The 22,756-nt window shown below is 37.9% G+C and overlaps 1 protein-coding gene across 1 annotated transcript in view; it reads right to left on the bottom strand.

Moving 5' to 3' along the window:
• LOC139176525 (usherin-like) overlaps window positions 1–22,756 on the bottom strand; it is a 137,750-nt gene that overhangs the window by 8,704 nt on the left and 106,290 nt on the right. The window contains exon 5 of the mRNA XM_070768845.1: window positions 10,718–10,848. Coding sequence (XP_070624946.1) covers window positions 10,718–10,848 — 131 coding nt within the window. The remainder of the gene's footprint in view (window positions 1–10,717; window positions 10,849–22,756) is intronic.

Consider the following 22,756-nt stretch of genomic DNA (forward strand, 5'->3'; position numbering starts at 1 on the left):
GTCGGACATGATGGAGTGACTTCACTTTCACTTTTCACTTTCACCATCATCATTTAAAACTACTATGATTAAAGGAAAAAAAAAAAAAAAACAGGAAATTACTCTAAACCTTCAAAAGGAAAACAATTTTTGCTTTCTTTCTTTGAGCGTCTTCAGTCACGTCCAACTCTTTGCAACCCCATGGGACTGTAAGAATACTGGAGTGGGTTACCGTTTCCTTCTCCAGGGGATCTTCCCAAACCAGGGAACAAACCCGTGTCTCTTGTGCCTCCTGCATTGGCAGGCAGGTTCTTTACCAGCTGAACCACAGGAGAAGGCCCTTAGAAATAATTAACTTCAATCAATACAATATTTTAAAAACAAAACCAAAAAAAAGATTGGATAAAATATTACAAAATAAATGTTTAAATTACTTGGAATGTTTCATCATATTCTAATTATTTTGCTATACTGGTTTTCAAAACTGATAAAACTGACAATTATCTGATGTAATATGGTGATGGTTTAATATCACAAAAGTACAGTATTAATCACACCATTGTCAATAAAACATTTGTTTATATTTCTCTAAAATAGCTTCAGCAACATACCCTGTCCATTCTATGCATTTAATTGGCTCCTGTCAGGCCTCATACAGAGGATGACAACATGTATGACATACAGGATTTCATATTACCAAAAAAGAGCTTTTAATTTCCCATGAGTAGGGGAGGGTTTGCTTCCCACATGGACAATACCCCAACTTTTATAGGCAACTCAATCAGCTAGAAATATGAGCATTTTGATAAGTTCTCAAATCTTTATAAGTTGACTTCCCATATAACTCTTTCTTTCTACATATTCTTTTATTTTCTTCCACCCAATTTCAACATTTTAATATTTTACAAACACACATTTCATTATCGTAGTTTAATAATTAAAACCAGAACTGGTGTCGTGCCCAATTAATGTGCCCTGGTAGCATGCCCATTAGTTTTTCCATTAGTGAATTCAACAATACTAATGGGATTACTAGCATGGGATGCTAATTGGGCGTAACATAAGAAACTGGCTTACTTCTTAGCATACCCTTGCTAATGATGAAATTAATGAGCATTTTATTAAATGCTGTCTCATCAAAGTGTACTTAGTTAGCGTTAAAATTGTTACCAACGATGCTGCATTCTAAAGATCAGGTGTCTGAGTAAGTGGTTCTTCATATTATGTTTGGCAACAATCTGAAGCATTAATAGTTCTCTCCATCAGAAATCACACTTATTGGTGACACATTCCAATACATAACAGATAGCCTCACTATGCCAAATTTTCTTCATACTTAGGAGAACTCAGCATACTATTTTTTTGATGATAGTTTAAGATGTTTCCCCCACCAATATTAAGAGAATAATTCTGCGGTTAAGTCTGGTGTCAAACCTGGTGCAGTTTGTTCTTTCTATTTGGAAAATATTAGACATGTTAAATAGATGCTATTCTGAATTTTTTGAAAGCTTTCACTTTCACCACTTCTCTAAGTGAAGTCAGTTTATTATGTGAATGAACATAAAACATTTAAATGAGAACCATAAGTCGTTACTAGTCAATAAAATATCATCTGATCAAGTATTTCCAAATTGAAATTAATCTAATAAAAATGGGAAGACTATAGCCAACTTTTTGAGACAATAAAAAATACAGCAGTTAAAAAATGGAGTACTTTTTCTTTAGTGACTCCTAACAAGTATGGATGTGAGAGTTGGACTGTGAAGAAGGCTGAGTGCTGAAGAATTGATGCTTTTGAACTGTGGTGTTGGAGAAGACTCTTGAGAGTCCCTTGGTCTGCAAGGAGATCCAACCAGTCCATTCTGAAGGAGATCAGCCCTGGGATTTCTTTGGAAGGAATGATGTTAAAGCTGAAACTCCAGTACTTTGGCCACCTCATGCGAAGAGTTGATTCATTGGAAAAGACTCTGATGCTGGGAGGGACTGGGGGCAGGAGGAGAAGGGGATGACAGAGGATGAGATGGCTGGATGGCATCACTGACTTGATGGACGTGAGTCTGGGTGAACTCCGGGAGTTGGTGATGGACAGGGAGGCCTGGTGTGCTGCGATTCATGGGGTTGTGAAGAGTCGGACATGACTGAGCGACTGAACTGAACTGAACTGAACTGAACAATAATTCTAAGTATTCAGTGCATAATATGCAAACATATATCCAGTTTTAAATACTATAAGAAATCTTTTCCCTTTCTCACAAATATGTCTTAATATAGTGAACTGGATTCATTTCATTGAATGAATTCTACAACTTTATGTAGAATTACACTGTTGCATAAAAATTCATTACTTAAGTTTATTAAGATACTTTTAAAAGAACAAACTACATGATGAGTACTGGAGTAGGAAATGGCAACCCACTCCAGGTATTGCCTGGAAAATACCATGGACAGAGGAGCCTGGTGAGCTAAAGTTCATGGGGTCGCAAAGAGTCAGACATGACTGAGCAACTGAGCATGCATACACAATGACTACAGGTATTTTGAAACTATGTGTTAGAGAGTAACTTTAAATTCTTACATAATGCTGTTTCCACAACTCAATATTTAATTACTTTGAATGGATTCAGGAACAGTAATCTGAAAACAACCATTGATACAAGTCAAAGTATCTAACAATTGACAAATTAAAACAAATAAGAACTAAATTAAATTATCATTAAAGAGTCAGAAATTTTATCCTAGAAAATGAGTAATTTTCTTTGATTATGAACACTATTTTACCAATATTTATCAAGCCAGGAAGTCAGCCAATCTGTCAACAGACATTTATGTAGTATTACCTACTATATTCCAAGGCTCAGCATGTTAAGAATCCACCTGCAATGCAGGAGACACAGGAGACAAGGGTTCAGTCCCTGGGTTGGGAATACCCCCTGGAGAAGGAAATGGCAACCCGCTCCAGTACTCTTGCTCAGAGAATTCCATGGACGGAGAAGCCTGACAAGCTACAGTCCATGGGGTCATAAAGAGTCAGACACGACTGAGTGATTAAGCATGCATGTTCCTAGGACTGCACTGAGCCTCAAGGATGTCCTGCCCTCCCTGGACTGTACACTCAGATAAGAAAGACACATTGAGTAAATAACTACTTGTCTGATGAGTGCAGTAAAGTGATCATTAGATAACCTTGTATCCTTTAAGACACAAGGAAAATAAAACTAGCTTGAAGTGGTACCTAAATTATTTAAAATATAAATATTTTGAATGTCAGTGACAGACATGTAAAACAAACTCTTCAGCTTCTTCAAATTTGGGGTGGCTCTTACTTTGTTCAAGAAACAATATTCATAACATACAGAACAGACTTTTAGTTGCCAAGGGGGAAGAGAATGGAGGAAGAAAGGATTGGGAGTTTGGGATTATCCAATGCAAAGTGTTATAGGATGAATAACCAACAAGGTCCTACAGTATAGCACAGAGAACGATATTCAATATCCTGTGATAAACCATAATGGAAAAGAATATTTTATATATATATATATTTATTTATAGTATTACATATATATTTATACACTTTATATACATAAACATATATATATAGGGCTTCCCTCATAGATCAGTTGGTAAAGAATCCGCCTGCAATGCAAGAGACTCTGGTTTGATTCCTGGTCAGGAAGATCCGCTGGAAAAGGGATAGGCTACCCACTCCAGTATTCTTGGATTCCCTTGTGGTTCAGCTGGCAAAGAATCTGCCTGCAATGTGAGAGACTTGGGTTCGATCCCTGGGTTGGGAAGATCCGCTGGAGAAAGGAACAGCTACCCACTCCAGTATTCTGGCCTGGAGAATTCCATGGACTGTATACTCCAAGGGGTCACAAAGAGTCAGACACAACTGAGTGGCTTTTGCTTCACTTCACTTCATATGTTTAACGGAGTCACTGTGCCATACACAGAAACACAACATGGTAAATCAACTATGTGTTGTACTGTGCTCAGCTGCTCAGTCATATCTGATTCTTTGTGACCCCATGGCCTGTACACTTCGATTCTAAAAAGTTCAGTTCAGTTGCTCAGTCATGTACAACTCTTTGCAAACCCATGGACTGTAGCACGCCAGGCCTTCCTGTCCATCATCAACTCCCAGAGTTTACCCAAACTCATGCCCATTGAGTTGGTGATGCCATCCAACCATCTCATCCTCTGGTGTCCCCTTCTACTCCTGCTTTATCAGCATCAGGGTCTTTTCAAATGATCAGCTCTTCGCATCAGATGGCCAAAGTATTGGAGTTTCAGCTTCAGCATCATTTATTCCAATGAACATTCAGGACTGATCTCCTTTAGGATGGACTGGTTGGATCCCCTTGAGGTTCAAGGGACTCTCAAGAGTCTTCTCCAACACCACAGTTCAAAAGCATCAATTCTTGGGCGCTCAGCTTTTTTTATAGTCCAATTCTCACATCCATACATGAACACTGGAAAAACCATAGCCTTTACTAGACAGACCTTTGTTGGCAAAGTAATGTCTCTGCTTTTCAATATGCTATCTAGGTTGGTCATAACTTTCCTTCTAAGGAGTAAGCATCTTTTTATTTCATGGCTGCAGTCACCATCTGCAGTGATTTAGAGCCCCCCCCCCCGCCCCCCCGCCAAATAAACTCTGCCACTGTTTCCACTGTTTTTCCATCTTTTTGCCATGAAGTGATGTGACCAGATGCCATGATCTTTGTTTTCTGAATGTTGAGCTTTAAGCCAACTTTTTCACTCTCCTCTTTCACTTTCATCAAGAGGCTCTTTAGTTCTTCTTCACTTTCTGCCATAAGGGTGGTGTCATCTGCATATCTGAGGTTATTGATATTTCTCCCGGCAATCTTGATTCCAGCTTGTGCTTCATCCAACCCAGCATTTCTCATGATGTACTCTGCATATAAGTCAAATAAGTAGGGTGACAATATACAGCCTTGACATACTGCTTTTCCTATTTGGAACCGTCTGTTGTTCCATGTCCAGTTCTAACTGTTGCTTCCTGATCTGTATACAGATTTCTCAAGAGGAAGGTCAGGTAGTCTGGTATTCCCATCTCTTTCAGAATTTTCCACAGTTTATTGTGACACACACAGTCAAAGGCTTTGGCATAGTCAATAAAGCAGAAATAGATGTTTTTCTGGAACTCTCTTGCTTTTTTGATAATCCAGCAGATGTTGGCCATTTAATCTCTGCTACCTCTGCCTTTCCTAATTCCAGCTTAAACATTTAGAAGTTCATGGTTCACATATTGTTGAAGCCTGGCTTGGAGAATTTTGAGCATTACTTTACTAGCGTGTGAGATGAGTGCAATTGTGTGGTAGTTTGAGCATTCTTTGGCATTGCCTTTCTTTGGGATTGGAATGAAAACTGACCTTTTTCAGTCCTGTGGCCACTGCGGAGTTTTCCAAATTTGCTGGCATATTGAGTGCAGCACTTTCACAGCATCATCTTTTAGGATTTGGAATAGCTCAACTGGAATTCCATCACCTCCACTAGCTTTGTTCGTAGTGTTGCTTCTTAAGGCCCACTTGACTTTATACTCTAGGATGTCTGTCTCTAGGTGAGTGATTACACCATCGTGATTATCTGGATCATGAGGATCTTTTTTGTACAGTTCTTCTGTGTATTCTTGCCACCTCCTCTTATATCTTGTGCTTCTGTTAGGTCCATACCCTTTCTGTCCTTTATTAAGTCCATCTTTGCATGAAATGTTCCCTTGGTATCTCTAATTTCTTGAAGAGATCTCTAGTCTTTCACTAGTCAATTTTTTAAAAGGAGGAAAAAAAAACTGTATTCATATTCCTAACCCAAAACAGAAAAAAAATGTAAGACTATATCACATAGTCTCCAACCCCCAGTTTCCACAATTATTTGTCTGATAATAATACATGGCGATTTCATTAAAAAGTTAGCAAATATGTCCAGGTAACCTGGATAAATTCCTTGGTGGTGAGAAAGGACCAATCCTGGCTAGCTTGAGCTCATGGACTCATGTATAAAGAGCATCATGACCCATGAGCATGTAGTGTGATTCATCTGATTATATTTTTTCAAATACACCCTAAGGCAGGTCTACTCAATCAATACCTTGTTTTCTTTTGTATATATTAATTGTCACTTTCCTGAAAATGCAGGTAACTTTTGCCTTGTAGATGGATAGTATTATTCCATGTAAAAATGCACTTTGAAGGCATCATTAAACCCTCTTCATCCCCCTGGTTCTCCAACTGTTTGGCTTTAACAGTTTCATTAATATTTGGAGGGCAAGTCCCAGATTTGCATACAGGTCAGGATTTGGGTATATAGGGCAGGGACAGAGCAGTGGGGAATGTCAGTTTGAGTGAGGAGCACTCTCAGGCACTGTCTAAGGGAGGAGGGTAAGGGGTGGGAATCGTGGGTAGTGCCTTGTGAACACTTCCTTGAACTCTGCTATGATTTATACCAGTCTATCTTATCATGGAGAGGAGATGAAAAAGATGAGATGGAGAGAGTTTTCTAGAAGCCAACCTCAGGATCTGAACAGCAATCATGTGGCTGAGTGGAATTAAGCATTGCTTAACATCTTTGCCTTCCATTTCTGCAGAATCTGAAGCTATCACATCCTTTAGAAAGAAACACAACACTGTTAAAGAGATGGCAGTCATGCTTCAGTTCTGATAAAACCATTTCTTGATTAATTCTGCAAAGATTTTGCTCTATATGTTTAGGGAGTATTGTGGGAGGGGGGGTGGCAAGCAAGGCACGTTTATTAGATACTCAAAACCTGTGAATAAACCTGTAGCCATTGTATTATTAGAGCTGTAGCTCCAGGGTTTGAGTGGTCACCTAGAATTACACTCAAAAACACCAGGATGGATGTTTATGGGCACATGACTGATTGTAAGTGTGAGGCAGTGTGAAGCCATCCTGGCAGTACCATGTCCAAGTTCAGCAAGACTCTGTACTTCAGTCTTGGAAGATGGGGATCCCAAAAGAGGATGGCTGGAGTGGCATTTTGTTTTTCCCTCATTCCCACATTTCTAGTGCATAATTGCCTTCTGCAGTGCTTGGGGTACAATACAGTTTTTTTTAAAGATTTTTATTTCCTATGCAAATCGGTTGTACATCTACTTATGTGACAGAGGGTTTTTCATTTGTTTGTTTTGCTTTGTTTACAGTTGTTGGCCTTACCCTGTGTCATTAGTTCCCTGAACCTACAGCCCCTGTATTGGCAGGTAGAGTCTTTACCACTGGAACCTCTGAGGAAGTCCCAGGATAAGACATTTTTAACAATGTTTCATTGAGTGAAATAAACTAAATTCAGGGCCAGTTCTATCATCAGATCACTGTGTGACTCTAGTTAAGACACGTCATCCAAAGCAGGGAAGAAAACAGTACCTCATGTGGCAACTCCAAGAATGAAGAGAGGCAATCAACACGAACCCACGTTGTGTACTTTTAAAGCTCTATGAATAAATGTCTATATGATTAAAGTTTTCCCTTTCTGGCTTTGTCTCAAATACATCCAGATAGTAATTTAGGTCGATTTAGGTAGAAATTAGGTCGATTTAGGTAGAAAAAGCAGAACCAGATTTTTTTTCTTTCTCATTGATTATTCTTCTATTTTAATGGATTGTTTCCTTTCTGTTTTTGCTGCTTTTACAATCTAGCAGTCTTTTTTTTTTTTTTTTCATCTTGTTAATCATTCTTGGAGTGTTTTCATTCTATTAGTAATTAACTTCTTTGTCACATTTAAAATCAAATATTTTTGTCCATTTATTTTATGGAATCTAGAAACTAATATGACCTATACTGTAACTCCCACCTCTATTAAACTGACACCTTAGAAACTTTTAAGTCATTCATCTTTTGTCCTCTCCTTCAACTCTTAGTAATTTTAGCACCAAACAATTGTCAGATTTCTTTTTCCTTTGCTGCCTGTCTCTTCTATGTCAAAGATTCTTTGGCACTGTAAAACACATCTCTACTCAGTCTGTCATTAAATACTTTGGCTGAACTTAATATTCCTAGGTTTACCACTCGCGACTGCTTCTCCACTATATTTCAGATTATTATTATTTTTTTCTTCTGAAACATTCTTGCTGAAACATTTCCTTCCAATATAGTGCATGGATGGCATTTTAATTGAGTCTCTGGACATCAACAAGTATTCTTCCATGTTGAAAAGCTTGGTCACAGATCTGCTGTATTACTTTAGGAAAATTAATTTAACTCTGACTTAGATTTTAACAGGTGAAAAGTGAAGTGAAGTCGCTCAGTTGTGTCCGACTCCTAGCGACCCCATGGACTGCAGCCTACCAGGCTCCTCTGTCCATGGGATTTTCCAGGCAAGAGTACTGGAGTGGGGTGCCATTGCCTTCTCCAAAAATGGGAATAACAAGTATCTACCTTATAGAATTGGTGTGATGTTTAAATGAGATCATATGTGTGTGCATTTATGTATAGAGAGAACACTCAGAATAATGGAGACACACAGAGGTCCTATAGAAGCACAGGCTTTGCTTAATCTTGCCAGGCATTTGATGAGTCCTTTCAATAAATTCATAATCAAGATGTCTTCATAAATCAGATTTTCTCTATTTTATATTTCATTAATTTCTTATCCATCTTTTACTTGTGCATGTGTTTTTTGCTTTCCTTTTGAATTTCTCCTTCATATTTGTATCCTCCTTAATCTTTGTTTTCATATTTTTGTTATATATTTTGACCTAGTAATGAATCTCAGTAGTCCCTCGTCTAAGTAATCAACTTAAAGGATTCAAATGAAAAATAATATTTTCAGTTCTGTAATTCAATCAACTTCAGTGTGCTGCTTTTGTTTTCCAAATGCTATCTGCCTTGCCTTCAGAAACAGCTGCTTCTTACCCCTTTCTCCCAGGATGCCGGATGTGCTTAGGTGTTGGCTATTTCTTATTTGCTTACTCATTGCCCACCTATGAGCATCCCTTAAGAAGCTTCAATTCTAGGGGATTCCCAGGAGCCCTTATCAAGCCAGGTGGTTAGCAGGCTACTGTTAAAACATCAGGAATAATCCTTTTTTTCCTTGGTCTTGCCAGTTGCCAGCTCATGGCTTTACCAGCTTCCTCACCCAGGAAGAGCTCAGTCTGCCTCTTAAAGACTTCTGTTGGGTCTGGGTTGGTGCTCAGGCACACTTGGCCAGCAGGCCCTGCCTTTTCTCTTCAACATGAGTGGGTCTCCAGGGTGTAGGAAACTCTTCACCTCAATCCCTTAGATACAAGGGAAAATTTGTGCCTATTTTACCACTATAACAGAAAACACTTCTTTGACAAGCATAGATCAGAAGCTTTAAGCTGAAAACTTGAGAAAAAGGTTTTACATAGTCTTTTCCCTCAATTATTCATGGGCCCAATACAGCACGTAATGGCAAATGCTTACTAACCTTCCTCTAACAAAAGTGAAGACAACTATGCAATAGTTTCCCATTGCCCTTAGACAGTTACGCAGCAGTTTCCCATTTGCCCTGGTTCAAAACTGGAAAGGAGTACGTCAAGGCTTTGTATTGTCACCCTGCTTATTTAACTTATATGCAGAGTACATCATGCGAAATGCTGGGCTGGGTGATGCACAAGCTGGAATCAGGCTTGCAGGGAGAAATATCAATAACCAGATACACAGATTACACCACCCTTATGGTAGAAAGCGAAGAGGAACTAAAAAGCCTCTTGATGAAAATTAAAAAGGAGAGTGAAAAAGCTGGCTAAAAACTCAACATTCAAAAAATGAAGATCATGGTATCTGGTCCTATCACTTCATGGCAAATAGACAGGGAAACAACAGAAGCAGTAAAAGACTTTAGTTCTTTGGGATCCAAAATCACAGCAGATGGTGATTGTAGCCATGAAATTAAAAGACCCTTGCTCCTTGGAAGAAAAGTTATGACAAAGCTAGAAAGCATATTAAAAACCAGAGACATTACTTTGCCAACAAAGGTCCGTCTAGTCAAAGCTATGTCTTTTTCTGTAGTCAGTATGGATGTGAGAGTTGGACTATAAAGAAAACTAAGTGTCAAAGAATTGATGCTTTTGAACTGTGGGGTTGGAGGAGACTCTTGAGAGGCCCTTGGACAGCAAGATCAAACCAGTCCATCCTAGAGTAAATCAGTCCTGAATATTCATTGGAAGGACTGATGCTGAAGCTGAAACTCCAATACTTTGGCCACCTGATGCGAAGAACTGACTCACTGGAATAGACCCCGATGCTAGGCAACATTGAAGGTGGGAGGAGAAGGGGACAACAGAGGATGAGATGGTTGGATGGTATCACTGACTCAATGGACATGAGTTTGAGCAAGCTCTGGGAGTTGGTGATGGACACGGAAGCCTGGCGTGCTGCAGTCCACGGGGTCGTAAAGAGTAGGACACGACTGAGTGACTAAACTGAACTGAACTGCCCTTAGGAATAATTTAAACCCTTTATTTGCTTCCAAGATCCTAAATTACTTAGTCTCTACCCAACTTTTCAACCTACCACTGTTCTCTTTGTTCTCTACTCTATAACCATCTTAATCTTATTTCAATGCACTGAATATGCTATTTTAGCTGTGGGTAAGTCACATCACTTTTGAAGTTTCGTTTTACTTGTTGTAGAGTGGGAATAATAAAGCACTCATCTGTAAGTTTTTGGTGAGGATTCATTGTGAAAATATAAGCAACCGATAAACTCTCAAAAATGTCAACTCTTATAATTATTCATTTACCTGAGGATCAAAAAGAAAATACGGGCGTCCATTCTTCAACTGAATTGCAAAATACTCTTCCTGATTGCCAGGTGATGCCGCAAAGACAATCAAACCTTCAGGCACCCTTGTTCGAAAGCTGGCTTTAATACCTGGGGAGAAAAGTGCAATCAGCAAATCAGGGCTGGGTTTTGTTGATTCTCTCTGGTAAATGTACATTTACTTTCATTATTATTTATGATGTAAGGAGTGCAATCGGGGAATTATACACAACATTGCCCTGGGATGGTCCAGCCACTTGGTTTTAACTGTATCCCATTATGAATGCCAACCCATACTTGGAAACTCAAGCCTGCACTCCCACTAATCAATATATAATGAAGTTTAAATATGTGCAAAACTTATCAACATAAAAAGATATGTTGTCAACCCAAAACTGGATACAAAAGGGATAAATGCAGTAATATTATCAGAGTCATAAAAATAAATGGATTTTGATATGAAAGAAACACAAGGGGCTTTATTTAAAATACTTATGAAGTTTAAAGAGTTAGTCCAGTAGTAGAAGCTAAAAACTAGAAAGATCTGCTATAAAGTGGTCCACAGAGCCAATTTTCCCATCACTAAATGCTCTGCAGCCTTCAGAATTCCGGGGCTCCACTCACCCTTCAGATTACCTACCAGCACTGCTCGAGACACACAGTGCTCTTGGCTCTCAGAAATGGCCCCAGCTCAGGAAGCAGGGGAAACATGTGATGCTTCTCTGTGATGTCTTCCAACTACCAGACACTGGCCTGACCTCCCTTCTACCAGGCGTCCCACCCATTCATCCCATACTATCGAGCTCTTCCTCCAAGTAAGATGTTTTGTCAATGAATTGAAACTGCAAAAGAAGTTTAAGAGGTTCAATTGGTGTCCTCAAACAGCTTCAAGTTTAGTTGGAGATATAAAACGTATGTGTCTTAACAGACATATCAATATTTCATAGGAACCTTAGTACACGAATCAAGGTAAACTGCAGGAGATGGAAAGAGTGAACATCGACATTTTAGGAATCAGTGAACTAAAATGGGCTGGAATGGGTGAATTTAATTCAGATGACCATTATAGCTACCCCTGTGGGTAAGAATTCCTGAGAAGAAATAGAGTAGCCCTCATTGTCAACAAGAGAGTCCAAAATGCAGTACCAGGGCGCAATCTCAAAAACAACAGAATGATCTCTGTTCATTTCCAAGTCAAACCATTCAATTTTACAGTAACCCAAGTCTATGCCCCAACCAGTAATGCTGAAGAAACGGAAGTTGAACAGTTCTATCAAGACCTACAAGACCTTCTAGAACTAACGGCAAAAAAAAGATGTCCTTTTCATCATAGGGGACTGGAAAGCAAAAGTAGAAAGTCAAGAGATATCTGGAGTAACAGGCAAGTTTGGTCATGGAGTACAAAATGAAGTAGGGTAAAGTCTGAGAGTTTTGCCAAGAGAATACACTGGTCATAGCAAACACCCTCTTAAAACAGCACAAAAGATGACTCTACACATGGGCATCACCAGATGGTCAATACCAAAATCAGGTTGAATATATTCTTTGGCCCTGAGTGCCCTGTCTCATGCATCGAGCCTGGACTGGCAGTCTATTTCACATATGGTAATATACATGTTTCAATGCTATTCTCTTAAGTCATCCCACCCTCGCCTTCTCCCACAGAGTCCAAAAGTCTGTTCTTTACATCTGTGTCTCTTTTGCTGTCTAGCAGTGAGGTATGATAAGTGACATAGGCCTATTTACAAGATATCATTTGATTCAAAGGGATTAAGGAATGTTCCAAAAAGAATAAGATATTTGAGCTTGTTTTCAGAGAATATGAAGGATTCTGGGGGATGTTGTTATAAAGGCCAGAGGCATGCAAAATATTCAGGAAAGCTGAATGTAGAGAAGGGAGCTAAGAGACGAATTTGGAGAAATAGGCAAGACCCCATTTCAGGCCTTATATAGACTATCTGGCTTAAGAAGTCTGCATAGAATACAAAGATGGAAAGGAAGGTTGTGGTATATCTGTCTTTAGTGAATTATTCCAATACCAACAAAGGCAAGCTTGGGGTGTGGACTTTAGACTTTCCAAAGAGGCAACTGAAACTTTACCTGGCCTTCTTAGCTTCTGCAACTTTATCTTCTAGATTTCATGCTTTTGGCCCTTTTCAAACATGCCTGTTCTACTCATTGTGATGTTTCATTGCGTCACACACTCTGAGTCTCTGTATCCCACCTTCTAGGACATTACATTCTTGTTAGACTTCTGATATCTCTCTCATTTCCCAGAAATAGAATGTTTGTCTCATCACATCATTTTTCAGCATTCACACTCACTTGAACCCCTCATATAAGCTTTATTACTCTCATCTCTCCTACTAAGTGGACTTAAAACAGCTGGAATTTATCCTATGGACAAAGGGAGGTTTTAAAAATTGGGTGGAGGAAGGGATGAAGATGCTCAAAGTCAAGCTAAGGCAACCAAACTACAGTGGAATGTCTGGAGGATACAGATAATTTAACTACAGAGGAACTAGTTAGGTTATTACTGTGCTTTGGGGGAAATAAGATGATAAGGATGTTAATTAAAGACTGACATGTAACTAAATGGATTGAAAGAATGGAATCTATATATTTCAGAAGAGAATCATTAAGACAAGTTGTTATGAGGTGATGATAGGGGTAATGTGGTCAATTCTTTTCACCAATTACTGAGGGGAAAATAGCATTATTAACAGAAATAGAAAGGTCAGGAAAAGAAGAAAATACAGGGTTGAGGATATAAACTCCATCTGGGGCAGAGTGAATGTATATTAATGATGTATAAAAAAACTATCCATCATTTGGAAATAAGAAACTAAATCTCAGAAGAGAAAATGGAGCTAAGAAAATAAATTGGCAATCACCAGCCAAAAATTCATGTCTCTGGGAGAGCGAATGAAGAAGACATAAAAAGAACTGTTTGGGGAAATGCCCTAGTTTTAAGAGAAGGAAAGAGTAGGGACAATAATAAAGTTAAAACAATCAAGATAATGCTATAAAATGGAAACATAGGTAGGAGAGAAATTTAAGAAAGCAAAGTTAACTGTCACCTCCCATAAGTCCAGAATAATGAGAGCTGAAGAAAAGCTCACAGAGGTGGTCGTTACTGTCTTTTTTAACTGAGTAGAATGACCAGAGTTCCAAAGGCTGGCTGATCAGGACAGAAAGGATGAGTAGGAAATGGACATAGGACTCTCACTAGAAAAATCTGGTAGAGAAAGAAACAGAAGACCTAGAAACTAATTAGCGTGGCCCAGTCAAATAAAAGGAGATATCTGCCAAGAAAAGCTCAGACACAGCCAAAATCTGGTGTACCTTCTGATCAGAGAAAAATCACATTTCTATCAACTCTTTTTCTCCTAAGTGTCTCTTGTTTTGGTTCAGAGTGGCCCTCTTCACATTTAAGTGACAATTTAAAAAATTTATATGTTGTATCAAATGCTGTAATTGAAACTATTGCTTTAAAATTAAACAACTGAAGGTTATTTCATAAAAACAGCTACAATTCAGATATGTAGACAAAACTCTCAATCAGGGTGCTGGAGGCATCTCTGTGGCAGTAAAAAGGGAGCCAAAGTCAGGATTTGAGGGAAGAAATTAATAATTGCTCAGCCTGGAAATACAATTACTTGTCCCCAGTTGATGGGAAATTTGGTGAAAGAAATTTTGGATCAGAGTAAGAATTACAGAAATAGTATCAATTATTATCTAATATCAAGAATATGCATGTGCATGCATTTTTTTGACACAACATTTAATTTCTAAGTTTTACACTTACATAATACAGATATATATAAAATTTAGTTCGACTAAAAGAGAATACACAAATCAAGGCATATTTCTGTGAGAAGTAAGTATTTAGTAAAGGGTAACGCTGGGCTGGATTTCTGCACAAGCTGGAATCAAGACTGCTGGGAGAAATATCAATAACCTCAGATATGCAGATGACACCACCCTTATGGCAGAAAGTGAAGAAGAACTAAAGAGCCTCTTGATGAAAGTGAAAGAGGAGAATCAAAAAGTTGGCTTAAAGCTCAATATTCAGAAAACGAAGATCATGGCATCTGGTCCCATCACTTCATGGCAAATAGATGGGGAAACAGTGGCAGACTTTATTTTTTGGGCTCCAAAATCACTGCAGATGGTGACTGCAGCCATGACATTAAAAGATGCTTGCTCTTTGCAAGAAAAGTTATGACCAACCTAGATAGCATATTCAAAAGCAGAGACATTACTTTGCCAACAAAGGTCCATCTAGTCAAGGCTATGGTTTTTCCAGTGGTCATGTATGGATGTGAGAGTTGGACTGTGCAGAAAGCTGAGCGCCGAAGAACTGATGCTTTTGAACTGTGGTGTTGGAGAAGACTCTTGAGAGACCCTTGGACTGCAAGGAGATCCAACCAGTCCATTCTAAAGGAGATCAGTCCTGGGTGTTCTTTGGAAGGACTGATGCTAAAGCTGAAACACCAATACTTTGGCCACCTCATGCAAAGAGTTGACTCATCAGAAAAGACTCTGACGCTGGGAGGAATTGGGGGCAGGAGGAGAAGGGGATGACAGAGGATGAGATGGCTGGATGGCATCACCAACTCGATGCACATGAGTTTGGGTGAACTTCGGGAGTTGGTGATGGACAGGGAGGCCTGGCGTGCTGCAATTCATGGGGTCGCAAAGAGTTGGACACGACTGAACTGAACTGAACTGAACTTGATTTGCTATTGTACAGTCAACTTTCCTTTAGCTTTTCCAAATCATATTATTTCCTTAAACTAGATAAATAGTGAATGAAGGGTTTTTTTGCAAGTACTCTATGAAGAAAAAAAATATGCACACTTTCATTGAAACACATTTTTGACAATACTGTCATCAATAAATCCTATTTTTTGAGCCAAAAATCTTAAATCATATAATCAATTGTTAATATATGCTAATATAGCCCCAGCCATTGACTTTAGACTCAGCCATGTGATTTATGCTGGGTAAAGAAATGAAATCAGACATGTGGTACCATGTGAGAGAAGAAACTTTGAATATCATGTACTGTGTGATTGAACTTGACTCCTGTTTTCTGCTATACCTCATGAATGTGCTTTTATCCTGGACTCACAAATAAGAAGATTTGTAGGCCAAAGCAGAGCAGTACCAAAGTGTTTTTCATTTTAAAGGTTTGTGTTAAGAACAATGTTGATTAAAATGTGCAGAAAAGTGAAAATGCATGTTTATCACCTGCTAAAATTTATATTTTCATTAAAAGAAAATAGCAGACATTCTAAAATTCAACTTTTGTTTCAAGTATTTGGGGAAATGATGGGGCAGTTTTCTATCTCAATAGATAAATGTATTCATTCATCCAAGGGATATTTTTAGGAAAATATATTTTGTGCAGCCACCCTTCTAGGCTATTGAGATTCAGAGATGGATAAAAGAGACATACATCCATAGCCTCACATTTAAAAAAATCTGAAAATCCAAGACCTGGATGGAAATATTTAGCTTTTACAGAAATGTATTTGCAATTTTAAAAATTTAATCTTAAAAACAAGATACAATGACAGGCCCATGGAATAGGCAAAGAGTTCTTAAATAATATATGGAAAATTATAATAGAAAGGAAAATGGTGATAAATTGTATTAAGAACTTTTGTCTAAGAAAAGGCTCAAATAAGAGAGCAAAAAGTTGACCAATATAACAGGGGAAGATACTTGCAATATATATTTCTGATAACAGATGTATAGCCAATAAAAAATATATATAATTCCTACAAATCAATAAAATAAAATAATTGGTTTATTATAAGAATGGGAGCAAATGACTCTTCAAAAAAGGAGACATCCAAATGACCAATAGATATATGAAAAAGATGCTCAGCATTGTTAGTCATCAGAGAAATGCAAGCTAAAATACCACAACACTAACACTAAACATACACCAGAATGGCTAAAATGAAATAGAAGATGCCAAACATACTCAAGTCTGCAGAGCAACTAAAATTCTCATAAACTACTAGTGGGAGTATAATTGATACAATCACTCTGAAAAACTGCTTGGCAGTACTTTTTAAGTTATATCTCCTAAATATATGTATATCTTTTGGCCCAGCCATTGCACTCCAAGGCATATATATATACCCCTTCACACACACACACACACACACACACACACACACACACACACACAAACACACACACCCCTGCACACACACACACATACACACACACACAATAACACAGCTTCAGAAAAATACACAAGTATGTATATAGAAATACTTTTCATTATGCCATTAGAGTGGAACAAATACAAGTGCTCATCAGCTGTAGAAAGCATAAATAAATGAGGATAAAATAGTAAAAGGAATGAACAAATTATAGTCACATGCAACTACATGCATGAATTTCACAATCAAAATACTGGATAAAAGATGCTAGGCACAAAAGTATACTGCATAATCCCCTTCGCATCAGGAGTAAGGCCAGGCAAAATGAATCTATGGTTTTGGAGGTCAGGACAGTGGTAATCCTGGTTGGGGTTTAGAACAGGGCACAATGCAGAGGTTCTGGGGATCAGTACTACTCTATTTAGTAATTTTGATACTAGTTACAAAAGGCTATTCGGGTTTTGAAATCTGTCAACTGGAACACCTATGGTTTTTGTATTTTTGTTTGTTAAACTTTGGTACAAAGGTTTGCTGAAAAGTAACTAACAATGGAGTTACATAAAATTCAAACTATAAAAGCTGAAAGTGAAAATTCTATGTAGGTTTACTGACCACACTCAGAGAAACTACTACCAACAATTTGGCAATTTTTTTCTCAGAAATATTTATACATATAAGTATGCCATTGTTTGTTTTTTCTTTACTTAAATTGGATTAAACCACACATACTATTCTGTAAGTTTTTTAAATATTTTAAAATAAAATTGCATATATTTAAGGTGTACAATGTGATGATTTATAGATATTCATAGTGAAATTACTACAGTCAAGCTAATTGACACAATATATCCTTACTAGGTACTAAGTTTTATGTGTGATAAGTGCCTCTGATATCTATTTTCTTGGCACCTTTTAATAGAGTATTATTATAGTATTATTAGGCTTCCCAAGTGGTGCTGGTGGTAAAGAATCTGCCTGTCAATGCAGGAGATGCAAGAGACACCGGTTCCATGCCTGGGTTGGGAACATTCCCTGGAGTAGGAAAGGGAAACCTGCCCCAACATTCCTGCCTGGAAAACCTGCAGGGAAACCTGCCCCAATATTTCCTGCCTGGAAAATTCCATGGACAGAGGAGCCTGGTGGGCTACAGTCCATGGGGCCACAAAGAGCTGAATGCTATTGAGCATAGTATTATTAAGTACAGTAATCATGATTATACATTAGATCTCTAGACTTTCATCCCATATGCAATTGCATCCCACTGCATCTATATAGTCTCTGACCAACATCTCCCCAGTCCCTGGTAACCATTATTCTACTGTACCCTGTGTCTATGAATTTGATTTTTTAAAATTTACTCCACATACAAGTGAGTTCTATTCATCTTTCTATATTTGAGTTATTTCACTTAGCATAATGCCCTCCAGTTTTATCCACTTTGTTACAAATGGCAAGATTTCTTTCCACGGTTGAATAATATTCCATTGTATTTTATACATGGAATACTTGTATACATATGTATTACATATGTATATGTTATACATATACAAAATATGTATAACATATTTCTTTATCCATCATCCACTGATGAACATTTGATCTGTTTCTGCTGCTGCAGCTGCTAAGTCACTTCAGTCGTGTCCGACTCCGTGTGACCCCATAGACGGCAGCCCACCAGGCTCCCTGTCCCTGGGATTCTCCAGGCAAGAACACTGGAGTGGGTTGCCATTTCCTTCTCCAATGCATGAAAGTGAAAAGTGAAAGTGAAGTCGCTCAGTCGTGTCCGACTCTTCGTGACCCCATGGACCACACCCTACCAGGCTCCCCTGCCCATGGGATTTTCCAGGCAAGAGTACTGGAGTGGGGTGCCATTATCCTAGCTATTGGGCAAAAATACTTCTGTAAGTACTTTTTACTTTGTAAAATACAGAAAATATTTTTCCACTTCAGTTCACAAACATATGCGATATTCTCTAATGACTAATATATTTACATAGTTTATAATTTTATCACAGATAACATTTAGTTGCTTTCTAATTTTTTTATATTAAAAGTAGTATTGCAATAGTTTTTCTCTCATATTGGTGGGCTCTGTGATGATGTTCAAAGAGAAAAAATTTTTAATTTCATTGATATTGCCATATGGTCTTTCAAAACAAGTAATTATTTAAAACACTTTTCATAGTTTCAATGATTACATCCCCAACTCTGGTCAATAACGGATATTTCAAAATCTGAGATGAAATAGTGAAAATTCAGTTTTCTTTCAATTCACTTTTTATATTACTAGTGATTGTAAAAACTTCATAAAGTTTTTACCATATGAAAGCAAAGATACTTTACTTTAGCCATAAAGATTACCATATATTTTTCTGTAAGTTGTGTGTACAAATATATCTTGTCCAGTTTCAAAGGTCTATTTATTGGTTCCTACTTGCTCTATTTGAGTTCTTTAAATATTGTGGATCATCATATGTTATGAGTCACCATTCTCTATCTTCAGGTTTATTGTAATTAACTACCTTTTTTGACCTCTCTTTTTCCATCCTTGCTCCATTCTACCCTAATACATACGTACATACACACACACACACACACACACACACACACACACACACCCCTATTCTAAAATAATAGCTGGAGTGATCTCATCAAAAGACAATTCTGGTCACATCCTTCCTCTATTTGGTGACTACCAAAGGTTTCTTGTATTACATCAAGAAAAAGACAAAATCATCACAACAGTCTAGAACATCCTAAATAATCCAGCCTTCACTATGTCTCTCATTTCCAGTTATACTTCCCCTTCCTCTCTCCACTCTGGTTACCTCAGTAATTGCTCTTCCCTCTGCCTGGAAATATCTCCCAGGCAGCATCCCCAACCTCCGGAATCTAATGCCTCATGATCTGAGGTGGAGCAGATGTAGTAACAATAGAAATAAAGTGCACAATTATGTGCTTGAATCATCCCAAAATCATCCTCCCACACCACTACCTGGAAAAATTGTCTTTCATGAAACTGGTCTCTCATGCCAAAAAGATTGGGGACCACTGATCCCAGGCATTTTTGAGGTTTCTTATCTCATTTTTTAACAAGTTGTTTCTAAATTTAACTTTTAACCATTATGATTTGTTTATTAACAGGTATAGCCACCTGTCTGCTTTACCTTTCTCCGTAACACACATCATATCCAGCACTTTCTATACTTTCATCATTTATTTACCACATATCTCCATCCACTAAAATGAAATCTAGAATAGTGCTTGCTTCATTCTAAGCTCTCAATAAATTTTTGTGTTTAGATGCTCATCCTTTCTATTAAAAAAAAAAAACTTTTAATTTATTCCTCCCCCAACTCCCATTTGGTAACCATATCTTTGTTTTCTTCATCTGTGAGTTTATTTTGTAAATATGTTCATTGATAACCTATTTTTAGATTCCACATACAAGCATCATCATATGGTATTTGTCTTTATATTTCTGACTTACTTTAGTACGAATCTCTAGGTCCATTCATGTTAATGTAAATGGCATTATCTCATTCATTTTTTATAGCTGAGTAACATTCCCTTGTATTGTATATACCACATCTTCTTTATCCATTCCCTTGGCTATTATAAATAGTGCTATGAACATTGGGTTGCATGTATCTTTTTTAATGATTTTTTTTTCTGGATATATACTCAGGAGTGGGATTTCAGGATCACATAGTAGCTCTATTTTTAGTTTTTTAAGGAAGTTCTGTACTCTTCTCCATAGTGATTGAACCAGTTTACATTTCCATCAACAATGTATTAGGGTTCCTTTTTATCCACACCCTTCCCAGCACTTATTATTTGCAAAATTTTTGATGATGGCCATTCTGACCAGTGTGAGGTATTACCACGTTGATCCTTTGTCTATAAAGATATTTCAAATACTTTCTCTGTTCGCTCTATACCTTTTATGTTGTTTTTCACTATCCTATTGGATAGAGGAGAACATAGGCAAAACACTCTCTGACATACATCACAGCAGGATCCTCTATGACCCACCTCCCAGAATATTGGAGATAAAAGCAAAAATAAACAAATGGGACCTAATTAAACTTAAAAGCTTCTGCACAACAAAGGAAACTATTAGCAAGGTGAAGAGGCAGCCTTCAGAATGGGAGAAAATAATAGCAAATGAAGCAACAGACAATCAACTAATCTCAAAAATATACAAGCAACTCCTACAGTTCAACTCCAGAAAAATAAATGACCCAATCAAAAAATGGGCCAAAGAACTAAATAGACATTTCTCCAAAGAAGACATGCAGATGGCTAACAAACACATGAAAAGATGCTCAATATCACTCATTATCAGAGAAATGCAAATCAAAACCACTATGAGATACCATTTCACGCCAGTCAGAATGGCTGCGATCCATAAGTCTACAAGCAATAAATGCTGGAGAGGGTGTGGAGAAAAGGGAACTCTCTTACACTCTTGGTGGGAATGCAAACTAGTACAGCCACTATGGAGAACAGTGTGGAGATTCCTTAAAAAACTGGAAATAGAACTGCCTTATGATCCAGCAATCCCACTGCTGGGCATACACACTGAGGAAACCAGAAGGGAAAGAGACACATGTACCCCAATGTTCATCACAGCACTGTTTATAATAGCCAGGACATGGAAGCAACCTAGATGCCCATCAGCAGATGAATGGATAAGAAAGCAGTGGTACATATACACAATGGAGTATTACTCAGCCATTAAAAAGAATACATTTGAATCAGTTCTAATGAGATGGATGAAACTGGAACCTATTATACAGAGTGAAGTAAACCAGAAAGAAAAACACCAATACAGTATACTAACGCATATATATGGAATTTAGAAAGATGGTAACAATAACCCTGTGTACCAGACAGCAAAAGAGACACTGATGTATAGATGAGTCTTATGGACTCTGTGGGAGAGGGAAAGGGTGGGGAGATTTGGGGGAATAGCATTGAAACATGTATAATATCATGTATGAAACGAGTCGCCAGTCCAGGTTCGATGCAGGATACTGGATGCTTGGGGCTGGTGCACTGGGATGACCCAGAGGGAGGGTATGGGGAGGGAGGAGGGAGGCGGGTTCAGGATGGGGAACACAGGTACACCTGTGGCGGATTCATTTCGATATCTGGCAAAACTAATACAATATTATAAAGTTTAAAAATAAAATAAAATTAAAAAAAAATACTCAAATTTTTTTTAAAATTTGTGCTTTAATTAGAAAGTACTTCCCTATTCACAAAATAATAAAAAGTAGTCTTTAATGTTGCTTCTAGCATATTCATGACATTTTTATATTTAAAATTTTAGTCCAGATGATTCACCTTTCCACTGGACAATGACAGTAGCCTACTATTTACACATTTTCTCAAAAAGTCACTCTGACAAAGAAGGAAAAAAAATATAATCACCAAACCCAAGCCTGCAAAGTCATCAGGAGACAGAGAATTCTAAAAACTTCAATATGTGAAATAGCAAAATAAACATTCTAAACCATAAGTATCAGCACCAGAGTTCACACTGGAGTTGAGAGTGCATTAAAGAATGAACAGAAAAGGGCAGAGGGCAGAAGGACACAGCCAAGGCAGAAGTCAGATAAAACTATCCCCTGAAAGTCAGTTCCTCCCTGACTAAAAACAAACAACAACAACTGAGAAGACTTAAGCATGCTGGGTTAAACCACTGCTCACTTGATATTACTCAAAGAAAGAGGCACGTAAGAGTCCAGGAAGAGAAAGAGCAATCTGAGGAAGGCATTGCTTCCGGAAGACAGGGAAAGCACGAGAAGGGGCCCTATCTCTGAGGC

Source organism: Bos indicus, chromosome 16 (assembly GCF_029378745.1).
Source record: "Bos indicus isolate NIAB-ARS_2022 breed Sahiwal x Tharparkar chromosome 16, NIAB-ARS_B.indTharparkar_mat_pri_1.0, whole genome shotgun sequence".
In the NCBI taxonomy this organism is placed as follows: domain Eukaryota; kingdom Metazoa; phylum Chordata; class Mammalia; order Artiodactyla; family Bovidae; genus Bos; species Bos indicus.